Raw genomic sequence first — 13287 nt, forward strand, 5'->3', positions numbered from 1 at the left:
TCTGAAGAATGGATTCCTTAATGAACATTTCATCTTAATTACAGTCAAACATTGGTTCTCGAATGTCTCCCATCTTGAACAATTCATTTCTCAGCCCAACAACCCTTTCATGCTGATAGCTCTATGATCAGTCATGCCTCTCTCAGGCTACAAAAGAGAGTGTGCGAGTATGGCTCAGTTTATTGCTAAACTTCACGTTGTTAACATCTCAGGAAATTGTGCTGTGAATACTTCTGTGTTTTATGGCTTTTGTTGCTGCTTATTATTATTAAATTTTCATTTTTTACTGCATTTCATTTGCTTTTTATGAACTCACATTTCATGTCCTTTTTGTTTTAAAGTGTTTATTTATAGATTAAACAATACATTAGACATGTACTGCATATAAGAAAGGTTAAAACGGAATCATTTGTGGATCTGGAATGGATTAATTCACTTTACATTATTTCTAATGGGAAAAAGTGATTTGGTTTTTGAACAGCTTTCCAGAATGAATTAAGTTTGAGAACCAAGGTTCCACTGTATGTTTTATTTAGACTGATACTAATAATGAATTAGATCCTCTGAATTTAATTTGTATTCTATAAATGTTTGAATGAAGGTGGTTGTCTAAGGGAAAATTAAATTAACACTGAGACATTCTTGTGAATAACCTTTTAGCTTTAATTTTGGAATTGTGAGTTTGTCATTTTTTCTTCCTTCTATTCTTCTCTTCCTACTGCTTTATTTTCTTTTTAATCCTCACCCAAGGATATGTTTATTGATTTTAGAGAGAAGGGGTGGAGAGAGAAATATCCATGTGAAAGAATAACTGATTGGTTGCCTCCCAGACGGGTGTCCCGACTGGGGATTGAACCCACTACCTGGGTATGTATGTGCCCTGATGAGGAATTGAACCAGGAACCTTTTGGTGTATGGGCAACGATCCAACCATCTGAGCCTACCAGCTGGGCTCCTACTACTTTTCTTTTAAAATGATTTATTTCATCTATTTTATTCCTCTACTTTGGATGAGTAAAATCCTCTTTTGTTGTATCTTCTATGAAATAGTCACTCATTATTTTTTATGTGGTGGGATCACGCCAGGTATTGGTGAGTCAGTTGAATGTGATGCAACCCAATGAGCTAATGGGGGAGGGTATGGGTATGAGCTAATGGGGGGAGGGTATGCACATTATTATAAAATAACTAGAGGCCCAGTGCATGGATTCGTGCACTGGTGGGGTCCTTCACCTGACCTGAGGGTATCAGGCCAAAACCGGCTCTCCGACATCCCCTGAAGGGTCCTGTATTGCGAGAGGGCGCAGGCCAGGCTGAGGGACCCAATCGGGGCCCCGGGGGTGGGGGTGGGGAGGGACCGCAGGAAGGCTCCAAGGCGTGTCTGGCCTGTCTCACCCAGTCCTGATCAGCCAGACCCCAGTAGCAAGCTAACCTACCAGTCGGAGCTTCTGCCCCCTGGTGGTCAGTGCGCGTCATAGCGACTGGTGGAAGAGTCGAACAAACGGTCAGACACTTAGCATATTAGGCATATTAGCATATTTTATAGGATATGGTAAGTAGGTGAGACCATTTATATATATTTTTGTTTAGATAGGTGTGTTTTGTGTGTGTGTATGTGTGTATGTAAACCTGTTTGCAGAATTCCTCAGGAACATTTTTTTGTTAACAGGAAAGAACTTACTTCCTCTGGTGGACCAACAAAATTTGAAATCCATATAGTGGCTCAGTTTGATAATCATAATTCTCAGGTTTGGCGAGTGAGTTGGAATATAACAGGAACAGTGCTAGCATCTTCAGGTGATGATGGCTGTGTAAGATTATGGAAAGGTAAGATTTTAATGAATAATTATTGCCTTTTGTTGCTGCTTTAGAATTTTCACTTAGAAATGTAAACTAAGTATTTTTGAAAAAAATTATCTTTCCATAGCTACTTTAAAATTATGTCTTGTATTAATTTATTTTGAACCTTTATCAGTTTACCTAGTTCATTGCAGTTAAAGACTAATTGAATTGTTTTTAAGTTTCTGTGTGGAATAAAACAACTATATATATAGAGCCTGGTGCATGGATCCGTGCACCAGGTGGGGTCCCTCAGCGTGGCCTGTGGGGATTGGCCAAAACCAGCAGTACAATGCTGCCTGCCACTGTTGACTGCCGCTCCTGCTCTTCCTGGCCCCGCTGTCTGGTAGGCTCGTTGCCGTTCTGCTGCAGTCTCTGGGCTGCAGTGGCAGCCAGCCGTAAACCCTTGTCTGGCGCCCGTAGGTCAGCTGAGCAGCACTCCCACTGTGGGAGCGCACTGACCACCACGGGGCAGCTCCTGCATTGAGTATCCACCCCCTGTTGGTCAGTGTGCATCATAGTGACCAGTCGAACAGTTACTTAGGCTTTTATATATATAGATATTTTATTGATTTCAGAGAGGAAGGAAGAGAGAGATTTAGAAACATCAATGATGAAAGAGAATCATTGATTGACTGCCTCCTGCATGCCCCTCATAGGGATCTAGCCCACCCCCTGGGCATATGCTCTAATCGGGAATCAAACCGTGATCTCCTGGCTCATAGATTGATGCTCAAGCACTGAGCAACATGGGCCGGGCAACAAAGCAACATTTATTTATTATTTTTTTATTTTTTAAAAATATATTTTTATTGATTTCAGAGAGGAAGGGAGAGGGAGAGAAGAGAGAATCATTGATTGGCTGCCTCCTGCATACGCCAAACTTGGGACTGAGCCCGCAACCCAGGCATGTGCCCTTGACCGGAATCGAACCTGGGACCCTTCAGTCTGCAGTCTGTGGCTCTATCCACTGAGCCAAACCAGCTAGGCAACAAAGCAACTTTTTTTTTATTATAGTTTATTGATTTTTTTTACAGAGAGGAAGGGAGAGGGATAGAGAGTTAGAAACATTGATCAGCTGCTTCCTGCACACCCCCTACTGGGGATGTGCCCACAACCAAGGTACATGCCCCTGATCGGAATCGAACCCGGGACCCTTCAGTCCGCAGGCCGACGCTCTATCCACTGAGCCAAACCAGTTAGGGCCAACAAAGCAACTTTTAAAACTGAAAGTAATTATCACAGAAATATGCAATATCTCTAAAATACTGTTTGTTATATGTGTAACTTGTGCAAACTCAGGATAGGATTAGAGTCATCTCTTATTTTATTAAATGACTGCTTTAGTCAACCAGCTATTAATAGGAGAAAATCCAGTATATTCCTCACTTCCCCCCTGCAACTCCCAAAAGTTCAAGAATTTGGGATCCACTGATTCTTAAGTTTCTTACAAATGCCAAGCTGAGAGAGACTGTGGTCTGATTAGTCGACACTGTGGTTGCTGTAGTGTGGTGTGCACTTTCACGGTTATTTATCCACTGGGCAGAGGTGTCTTTGATTTGTGCACCGCTCTAGTCCGTGATTTCCCATACCTTGGGTCCAAAATTGTAAGTCAGTTCATTTACCCTGAACAGTGATTGTTTCCCAAAATGCAGTTTGGCTAAGTCAGTTTTAGGCTGTGGTAGAAGCAGCCCAGACTTCCTTTCTAAAGTGTAATTTGATTTCACAGGCTTTGATGCCCTTCTCTGCTCTGGGACCACCCAGGTCCACCCCAGCAGGCTCTCTAACTTGGGTTTCCTTGGGCTCATTGCCTCCAGTGACCAATTTTGCATTCAAAGAATTAAGCCATTTTGGATAAGCCACTCAAACCCAAAGGTTTTGTTTCCTACATCCTAATCTCTGAGGATATTAGGTACCCACTTGACTTATACTTGCGTAACCATTTGACAACTCCATTACCCTATCTACGTATACATGTAATTGAAACTTGTTATAATTAAGATAATTTATCTTGATATTAACTTAATGTAATAATGTGGCACTTGGAGAATTATCTTCGAGGAAGGGAAATGGGAGGTGAAAGATTTATTTGTTAAATTAGTAATTCTTTTAAGACTTTAAAAAATAATTGTTAAAATTAATTAAGATAAGTGTTTTGTATTTTAAAATGTCTTTAACATTTATTCTGACTGACATGTAGCCTGTAGGACACTTGTTTCTTTAATTATAGTTTAAGGACATGAACATAGATTTGTGCCCTTGAGCATAGGTATTAGTCTTATTAATGTATTTGACCATTTTCCTTTCAGCTAATTATATGGACAATTGGAAGTGTACTGGTATTTTGAAAGGTAATGGGAGCCCTGTCAATGGGAGTACTCAGCAGGGAAACCCAAATCCTTCCCTAGGTTCAAGTATCCCAAATCTTCAAAATTCATTAAATGGATCTTCTGCTGGCAGGTAGGCTGTTTTATGGGAAAACTAGAAATTATTTTATTTTATTTATTTATTTTTGCTATACTAAAGGTGTGTTATTTCATGGGTTTTAAGACTGAAGTAAGAAATTTACCTAGTCATAATATTACTTAGTCAGCTGCCTCCTGCACATCTCCCACTGGGGATATGCCCGCAACCAAGGTACATGCCCTTGACCGGAATCGAACCCGGGACCTTTCAGTCCGCAGGCTGACGCTCTACCCACTGAGCCAAACCGGTTTCGGCGAAATTATTTTATTTTTAAATCATTCTGGTAGCTATACTAAAGGTGTGTTATTTCATGGATTTTAAGACTGAAGTAAGAAATTTACCTAGTCATAATATTACTTAGTCATAATATTTATAGGTAGGTTGTGAGGCCATTCAAACAAAATTATATTATGAAATTTAGGTAAAGAAGAAATATGGGATAATACTGAGGATTTTAGCCGTAGATTATTAGTGTGCTAGTACTGCTGGCAATGTAGCCTTTGAATCGGGTCAAACTGAAATCCTAAATAAAATACATTAATTAAGGCTTTTGTAGGGGAGAGTAAGTTAGTTTTTTTTGTTTTGTTTAAAATGTTAATGGAGATTATAAGAAGACATGGTAATTCTGAGTACTTGATTTTTTAAGAATTTTTAACATTTTAGATTCTTACTGATCTTAATAAAGAATATTTGATGTGATCTAAAGAGTCATACTGTTGTTTTCGTATTCAAATTTTAAATATGTGAATTTGTATGGTAAAATTATTTTAATATGCCTTGTGAATAATTTGGAATATTTAGGAAACTTCAAGGCACAGCCTTAACAAACTGTCCTGTAGTTATTCTGTTGTCATCTTAAATAAAAGAATTGTATTTTAAAAATTCTCAACTATTTTGTATTGTTATATTTTTATAAAGAAGTCCTGTTATTTGATTTTGAGGTTTAAGTATTTGCATGGAAACAATTTCAGGTTACCATAGAAGATATCAGATTATAAAGATGATTCCAAGAAGCAAAGGAAACTAGTTTAAATTAAAAGAAAAAAAACACAAAATCTAGTTTTTGGTTGTTGCTTGTATTGCATATTTTCTTTTGTAAAGAGCTTTGAAATTTGGAAATTTGTTCTTATTGTGCTAATACCCATGTGTGTTAGATCTGTGATGCATTTTCCCTTCTCCAATTGTATTATGTCCTTTAACAGAAAGCACAGCTGAGTTCCAGCTAACTGGAGTAACTTTGCTGATTTGCTGCTTGTTGCATGCGCACAGGAATGGAAAGCGAGCTCCTTTTCCCCTTCCCCAGCGCCATTTGACCTCTTCCAAGATACACCAGCAGCCTGCTTACTACTAAACTGCAATCCAAAAAGCTTCTAAAAATACAGTATATATCTTTTTTTTTTTTTTTGTATTAACCAGTTTATTGACACTAGTTGAAACTTTTGAATATAAATGGAGAGGCTTTTTGTTGAGACATTGTCACCAAAACAATTTTTGGAAATGTTCCTGAAATTAACAAGGGTTTTTAAAATGAGAAGGATTTATTACCACCCTTGTAAGTAGTTGGGAGGAGGGAAAATATAACTTTATTCCATTTGGAGAATGAAGGCTTATTTCTTTTGTTTTTCTAAAACAGTAAGCTAAAATGATGAATTTTTATAATTTTAATTTGAAGATTGAATAAATATTTTTCATAAAGATTGTTTTGAGTGCTAATGTGTTTACCTTTTGTAGAATTGGTTTAAACATGATATTCCGTACAACTCTGTCATTTCTTAGTAATATTTTTAAAATACTAGTAAAGGTGGAGAAAAGTAGTAGTAAAATGAAAGTAAACTGTACAGTTTGTAGCCAAATTAAATATTTGGTATTGCATCATTTATAATTTGGTAGTAAAATGAAAACACCTTTGTAAGTATTTGATTCATATTCACTAAAGGGATAAATGTTTCTTTTATGTGCTTGTATATATTTATGGTGTGATTCTGTGGTTTAAATTTCCTTCAAGTCAAAATTTGGAAACATACTATAAGAGAAGCAGTTGAAATTTTGCTGACATTGTGCATGCACATTTACTTCCACATTCCTTGTCCCAGAATTTTCTTAATTTAGTTGGCTGCTTCATGTAGTTACTATCTTATAGAACTGTGACCTTGAAGACAAAGCCATAAATTTTTGTTTGCTAAAATGCATAATTATTATGGGTAAGTTATAATAAAATGTCAGAATAACAGCAATAGGACATATGCTTTGAGCCCTTTTAGTTATCAAAGTTGTGTACTATTGTAAGGATTTGCAGAAAACCAACTAAGAGTATTCAGAGATTGTATTTCTTTGAAAGTATGTTGCAATAACTGGCTATACTTTGTGAAAGTATATTTGAATTGGTTTTCAGTATCATGTTTGCATTAAAAAATGTGAAATGTGTGCCAGCTGTTACTACAAATGAAGCGTTACTTAAAATAAATTAAAAGCTTATTAGACTTGTAAATTTACAGGATAGCATCAAATGTTTCTGAGGTTAGAAAATGTTTTAAATTATATAATTGTCTTTTTTGTAACATTCATGCTGGTAATTTTTTGATCATTTTAAGTTTAGCAGATTGTAGTTTTTTCTTTCAAATTTCTATACTTGCTTAGGCCAGCATGATTTGAGTAAGGGTCTTGATTTTTGCATAATATTATGTTCTGTTAGTTTGGCATGAGTATATTAAAGCTATTTCCCCCCCAGCATTTGGTTTTTCCTCTTTGATTCTCTTTGTATTTACTACTTTTCTCTTTTCTTTCTTTTTCTGTTGTTTTGTTTTGGTGTCTTGTTCATGTCTTCATTGTTTCAGGTATTTCTTTCCCCTTCTGGATTCCCCACAGGCTGGATCGAGATGGTCCAGTTATGCCCAGCTTCTTCCTTCTCCTCCTCCTCCTCCTCCTCCTCCTTCCTCTCTTCTTCCTCTTCTGGTCGAGCACTCTTGCGATGCTGACACTGCCAACCTCCAGTATCCTCACCCTTGCAGACAGTCTCTGTCTCGGCCTCTTAATCCTTTAACTGAGAATGAAGGGGTTTAAAACATTGGCTTAACACTTAAAGGCTTTATTTTAGTGCTTGTAGATGCTTTCATTCTAGCTGCTTTTTGTTTTTCTTCATTTTTCTTTCAGAAGATTTTTCTAATATAGGGCTGTCTTGCATGTATTACAACCAGAACACAGTGTTTGGAACCTAAACGTATTTGTGCTTCTGCATCAAAGGAATATTTCTTCATTGGTTGATAACCTTTGATGAAATGAGCTATGTACAAGTAACATTCGACTGTGAGAATTACACCCACTAACTGACTTGAAAGTGCCTGTTCTGTAAATTTTACTTTGACTTGCTACAATGGTGTTAAGTTTCTTATGGTTTGTCATATTGGTTAATGCGAAAGCATATCATTATGAAGTTCACTCTGCCTTTGATACATACTAAGAAATGTTTTTAATTTTATAGGTTAATATTGAAACTGACCAGTTTGTAAAATAAATCATTCCTGTGTATAAAGCAGCAAAACATAATATGGACTGTTTGGTCTTTTTATTAAACAAAGGAACTTGTTTTTATTACCTATAATTGCTGTTTAAAGCTATTGTAATTATTCTCCAAGTAGATTATTTAATAAAATATATTTTAAATATATGAATCTGTTGCCTTATAAAAATAAAATGTATTCTATTTGATAGTTGGTAAAGCTTGTTGCTAAAAAAATATTCCAAATAATAAAAAATTAGAGGATGGGTATGACATTTATTTAAAAGGTAGAAAGTCAGTATGTAGACTAACATGTAGAACTGACACATATTGACTTTCAATCTAATTAGACATTAGATGATTTCCTTTCTCTTTTTTAATATTTTATTTTATTGAATTTATTGGGGTGAAATTGGTTAATAAAATTATGTAAGTTTCAGAGGTTAGATTATTTTCTAAAATGATACTTTTAAAATTTGAAAACAATCCTATATAATAAAACCCTAATATGCAAATCAACCGAATGGCAGAACAACCGGTCGCTATGATGTGCACTGACCAGCAGGGTCAGACGCTCAATGTAGGAGCTTCTGCGTTGAGCGTCTGTCCCCCAAGAAGGAGGCGACTGGTGGCAGTGGGGGGCGGGGCCGGACAATGGGCAGCGCCGGCCACCAGCCAAAGCAGGTGCCAGCAGGGGCCCCCTGATCGCTCCGCTGACCCCCCCACAGATCGGCCCTGATCGCCAGCCAGGACTAGGGACCCTACTCTATATATTGGGAACAGTCTCCTAGATTTAAAAATTAAAACCTGGCAAGGCTACTCTAACACTGAAAAAATAGGATGACGTAGCGATGACATGCATGGACTCTGGCTTGCACATTTTGTGGTCAGCCCTGATTCTGACACAACTGTGTGACAAAGCCAATTACTTAATTTCTCTCTGCTTCAGTTTTTTCACCCATAAGAGGGAAAATGGTACTATTGCCTCAGAAGGATCATGTTATGTACTATTTATAATCAGGGCAAAAAATGTAGCTGCCCATACAACAGCAAGATGCCTTTCACCTGTATGAAAAGTATGGTCACTGGTGCACGCAGTGTTCCAGATTGCAAGAGGGATGTCCGACTGCCAGTTTAGGCCCGATCATGTCGAAAGGGCGCAGGTCGGGCTGGCTCCCCCCCTTCCCCCGCACGAATTTCATGCACGGGTGGGGGTGGGGCCGGGTCCCTCAGCCCAGCCTGCGCCCTCTCACAGTCTGGGACACCTCGGGGGATGTCCGCCTAAGCCTGCAGTCAGATACCCCTCTTGCAGTCCGGGGCTCTTGCAGCCTGGGACCCCTCACTCCTTACTGCCTACCTGCAGTGGAGGCGGCCCTCTCACAATCTGGGACACCTCGGGGGATGTCCGCCTAAGCCTGCAGTCAGATACCCCTCTTGCAGTCCGGGGCTCTTGCAGTCTGGGACCCCTCACTCCTTACTGCCCACCTGCAGCGGAGGCGGGAGAGGCTCCCGCCACCGCCAGTGCACTGGCCAGCTGTGAGCCTGGCTTCTGGCTGAGCAGCGCTCCCCCTGTGGGAGCATACTGACCACCAGGGGGCAGCTCCTACATTGAGCATCTGCCCCCTGGTGGTCAGTGTGTGTCATAGCGACCGGTCGTTCTGCCGTTTGGTTGATTTACATATTAGGGTTTTATTATATAGGATGATTAAAACTATGGGACTAGTAATACTCTATTTGGTTCAGTTTTCTCAGGAATTATCAAGGATAACTTCCTTCAGGGCTAGAGCAAGATGTAATTTGAGAAGCATTTCAAATGTGTCTATTAGTTAATCACATATAGATGATATAATAGTTACAACCATATATTATAATTTATAATCTAATTTTCAGACACCTTTTCTATAAATATGTCATATCCCTAGAACTTAACATTCAAAAGATAAACAGCTGATAAGACATAATGTATTAATTTTAACTTTAGGTACGTTTGAGTTTTGTTGTGTGTAGTTGTTAAAATGTTTTGTCTGTAAAGTTAGCATTCCAATGTAAGAAAAAGAATCCTTTCTAATAATTCTCAAATGTCTTCTGTTAAAGGACTTTAGACCTGTAGACGTGTTTAGGTTCAAAACAAGGGGTCTAACTTAATGCTGAATCTGGCTCAGAATTAAGAATTCATTCACATCTTTTAAGATTTCAATCATAGAGGTGCCTGGGGTTAAAATGGGATAATGAATTAAGACAGATTCTCCAATTTAGTGAATATTGAGCATCTGTGTGCGAGATATGTGCTAAACATTGCAATATATAAAAAATAGTGCACACAAAACTCATACTAGTGGGAGAAGGTATTTACAGGATTTACAAAACATAACGAGGATTCAGCCTCAATAATAAAGATTGAAACAGTATAGTAGGCATAAAAGCAAGTGATTTGTTTGAACTGGCAAGGTTTGGAAGTGATGTAGCATTTCAATAGGTGGAGTGATTTAAATGGAGGAGGATAGGAGTTCCAGGATGATGGCTTAGGAGGGGAAAGAGGACAAGGTTGTGTTCAGGCAACAGAATGAAAGAGTAAGGTTCCTTTAGGGAGCTAGTGGGAGATTAATCTGGAATCATACCTTGTCACATTGTAGAAGGCTTTGGGTATTTGTAGCTGAAGTGTTACCACTTAAAGCACTTGGTAAAGGCAAGCTATGGGAGAAGCCTGCCTTTTCTTAACTGGATGGGCATCACTTCTAATTCCCTGGAAGGCACCAATGGCCATGCGACTTCTGCAAGCTCTGCTCAATGTCTAGGAGATTGGGAATTCTGACAGAGTCCTATTTCTCCTTTTGAGTTGCCAAGTAACATTAGATAATAGCTAATATTTGTTGAGTACCTCCATGTGCCATTGCTCTTCTAGATACCTTATGTAGGATTATGATGAATCCTGACAACAAACCTATGGGGCAGGTGCTTGAATAATGCCCATTTTACAGATCAGGAAACGGGCAGGTTAAAACAGTTTGCCCAAGGCTGCACAGCTGGCAAGAGAGCCAGGACTGAGATCTAAGCAGTACGGCATCAGCGTGTAGGCTCCCTTGCCTGCAGACACTTGGATTGTAGATCCCTGTCAGCAGAGTCTTGCTGGGTGTTGTGGGGAGAACGTTGGTCCTGTCAATGTAAGAAACATTCAAACCTGTGAAGAATTTTTGTGAGTTTATTTGAGCCAAACTCGACAAATGCCAGGAAGCAAAATCTCAACGCACCTTCTTTTATACATTATAATCAAAAGAGGAGACTGAAGTGGGTTACATAAATTCATTGGTGATAGATTAGGGAGGTGGGAGAATGCAAAACTTGGAAACCTCTGGGATTGGATAAAAAGTAAAGTGATAAGACACTTCTTTTACATACGTGGGTGCAGGATAATTAACAGTCAATAATTAATAACAATGGATTTATGGTCTCTGCAGAGCGGTGCCTGTGCTTTGAGGGGTCCAGAAAAAGGAAAATTATTATTCCAACGGTATGTTATTGTAGGTGCAAAAAGATAATAGATAGGCTCAGTTAAGGTAAAGATTGACCTTTGTCAGGGAAGATACTGGCGTAGGGCATGACTACCCACCATAAACCGCTTTTAGGTTAAAGAAGTTTTAATTTCAGATCATCCTTAGGTCTCTGTAAAGCCTCCAGGCAGGCCTCCCCTGAGCTTGTGAGGTTTAGTATATGGCCCCTTTTCATCCACAGTCACTTGATTTTTATGGAGGAAGGACACTTATTGAGTTGGGTACAAGGGAAACAGGGTGAATGACAGTCTGGAATATAGAGACACATTCCAGCAGTTCATCTCCAATGTATAGTGTAAATGGAGGAGTTTAAATACCCTGTGAAACAAAAGTTGCTCATTGTATCAAATAGCATCCTTTCAGTTTTAGAGTTAAGTATTTGGTTTATTCTTCAGGATTCAGGAGATCTTGAGATTTTCTCCACTTACTATCTTTGTTAATAGTTAGAATAGGGGGTAATTACAAGGATGGAAAGTTTCAAGAAGAGATGTGAAGAGAACTGTGGAAACATGACTGAGTTTACCAGGAAGCCAGACCTGATAGATTAAAGCAGGTATTGAAAGTAGTGCCCAAGGATCAAATTGATAACACGAAAAGTGACAATACACTGTGAAAATGGAGGCAATTAAGGGTAGGAGAGACAGAATGGTCTTCAGGTGATAAAACAAGGAAGGGTGGTTTGCTTTTTTGGATGGAGAGATATAGCACTTCTAAGGCAGGAATAACTGGTGGAGAGGGTACCCAGGAATGATAATTACCAATATTTTGGAGGAGATAGAAAGTGATCAAGTAAACATGTTTTTCCCCACCAGGCTAAAATTAGGAGTAGGACTGTTAAATTCAACTATGTGTTTTTCCTTTTCTCCCCTCCCAGATGCACTGTAATAACTATTGAATGAAGTTAAGAAGTTTACTTTGGAAAAGAGAGACTCCCCCTGAGACTGTATGGAAGAAAATTTGAGATAAAGGAAAGTGAAAGGTGTGAAATTGAATTATCTGTATGGTTTCCGTAAAGTAGTAAAGGCCTTGTGCTGAGCAGATGTCGATTTTGGGATTTGAGGCTTGAGGAGGTTAGGGAAAGGTAGGAGCTAATTAGGGATGAATTACGTCTCATCGCCTCACCCCTTACCACGCCAGACCAACCTTATTCCACCACAAAGAGGCCATTAGATGTAGCGAACTATCTTGAAGCTTGGATCCCAAGGGATGATTTCCTAATTGGAACTTGTTAATAGTGGATAATGTAAGGCAAATCATGATATTCCAGCACCTAACACCTGGTGATCCATAGAAAAGATCCAATCAGAAAGGATATATGCACCCCTATGTTAATAGCAGCACAATTTACCATAGCTAAGATTTGGAAATAGCCTAAGTGCCCATCAGCTGATGAGTGGGTTAAAAAACCATGGAACATCTACACAATGGAATACTATGCTGCTGTAAAAAAGAAGAAGGAATTCTTACCATTCACAGCAGCATGGATGGACCTGGAGAGCATTATGCTAAGTGAAATAAGCTAGTCGGAGAAAGATAAATATCACATGATCTCGCTCATTTCTGGAATACTAGAGGCCCAATCTCGTGCACTGGGCGGGGGAAGTGGGTCCCCCTCAGCCTGGCCTGCACCCTCTTGAAGTCCGGGACCTTATCACCCGCCTGCCTCAGAGGCGGGGGAGGCTCCCGCCACTGCTGCTGCGCTTGCCATGAGCCCAGCTTCTAGCAGAATGGCGTTCTCCCTGTGGGAGTGCACTGACCACCAGGGGGCAGCTCCTGCATTGAGTGTCTGCCCCCTGGTGGTCAGTGCACATCATAGCAACGAGTTGTTCTGCCGTTTGGTCCACTTGCATATTAGTATAGGAATATCCTATATAATAAAAGGCTAATATGCAAATTGACCCTAACGGCAGAATGACTGCTCAACCAGTCACTATGAGG

General features: G+C 39.2%; 1 protein-coding gene across 3 annotated transcripts in view; it reads left to right on the forward strand.

Annotated features, from left to right (window-relative positions):
* Positions 1-13287, forward strand: part of SEH1L (SEH1 like nucleoporin) — a 36632-nt gene that overhangs the window by 16696 nt on the left and 6649 nt on the right. Inside the window, exons 7-9 of one of the 3 annotated variants that reach the window (XR_002829417.1) lie at positions 1670-1827; positions 4149-4299; positions 5508-5686. Coding sequence is in view for 2 of the 3 variants with exons in the window: in XM_006089314.3 (XP_006089376.1) it covers positions 1670-1827; positions 4149-4299; positions 5508-5520 (322 nt within the window). In the remaining variant the exon portion in view is untranslated. Of the gene's footprint in view, positions 1-1669; positions 1828-4148; positions 4327-4563; positions 5195-5507; positions 7968-13287 lie in introns of those variants that run through there. The other 2 variants (XM_014456333.2, XM_006089314.3) reach the window with 2 other exon arrangements.

This window comes from Myotis lucifugus, unplaced genomic scaffold, assembly GCF_000147115.1.
Source record: "Myotis lucifugus unplaced genomic scaffold, Myoluc2.0 scaffold_58, whole genome shotgun sequence".
Taxonomy (NCBI): Eukaryota; Metazoa; Chordata; class Mammalia; order Chiroptera; family Vespertilionidae; genus Myotis; species Myotis lucifugus.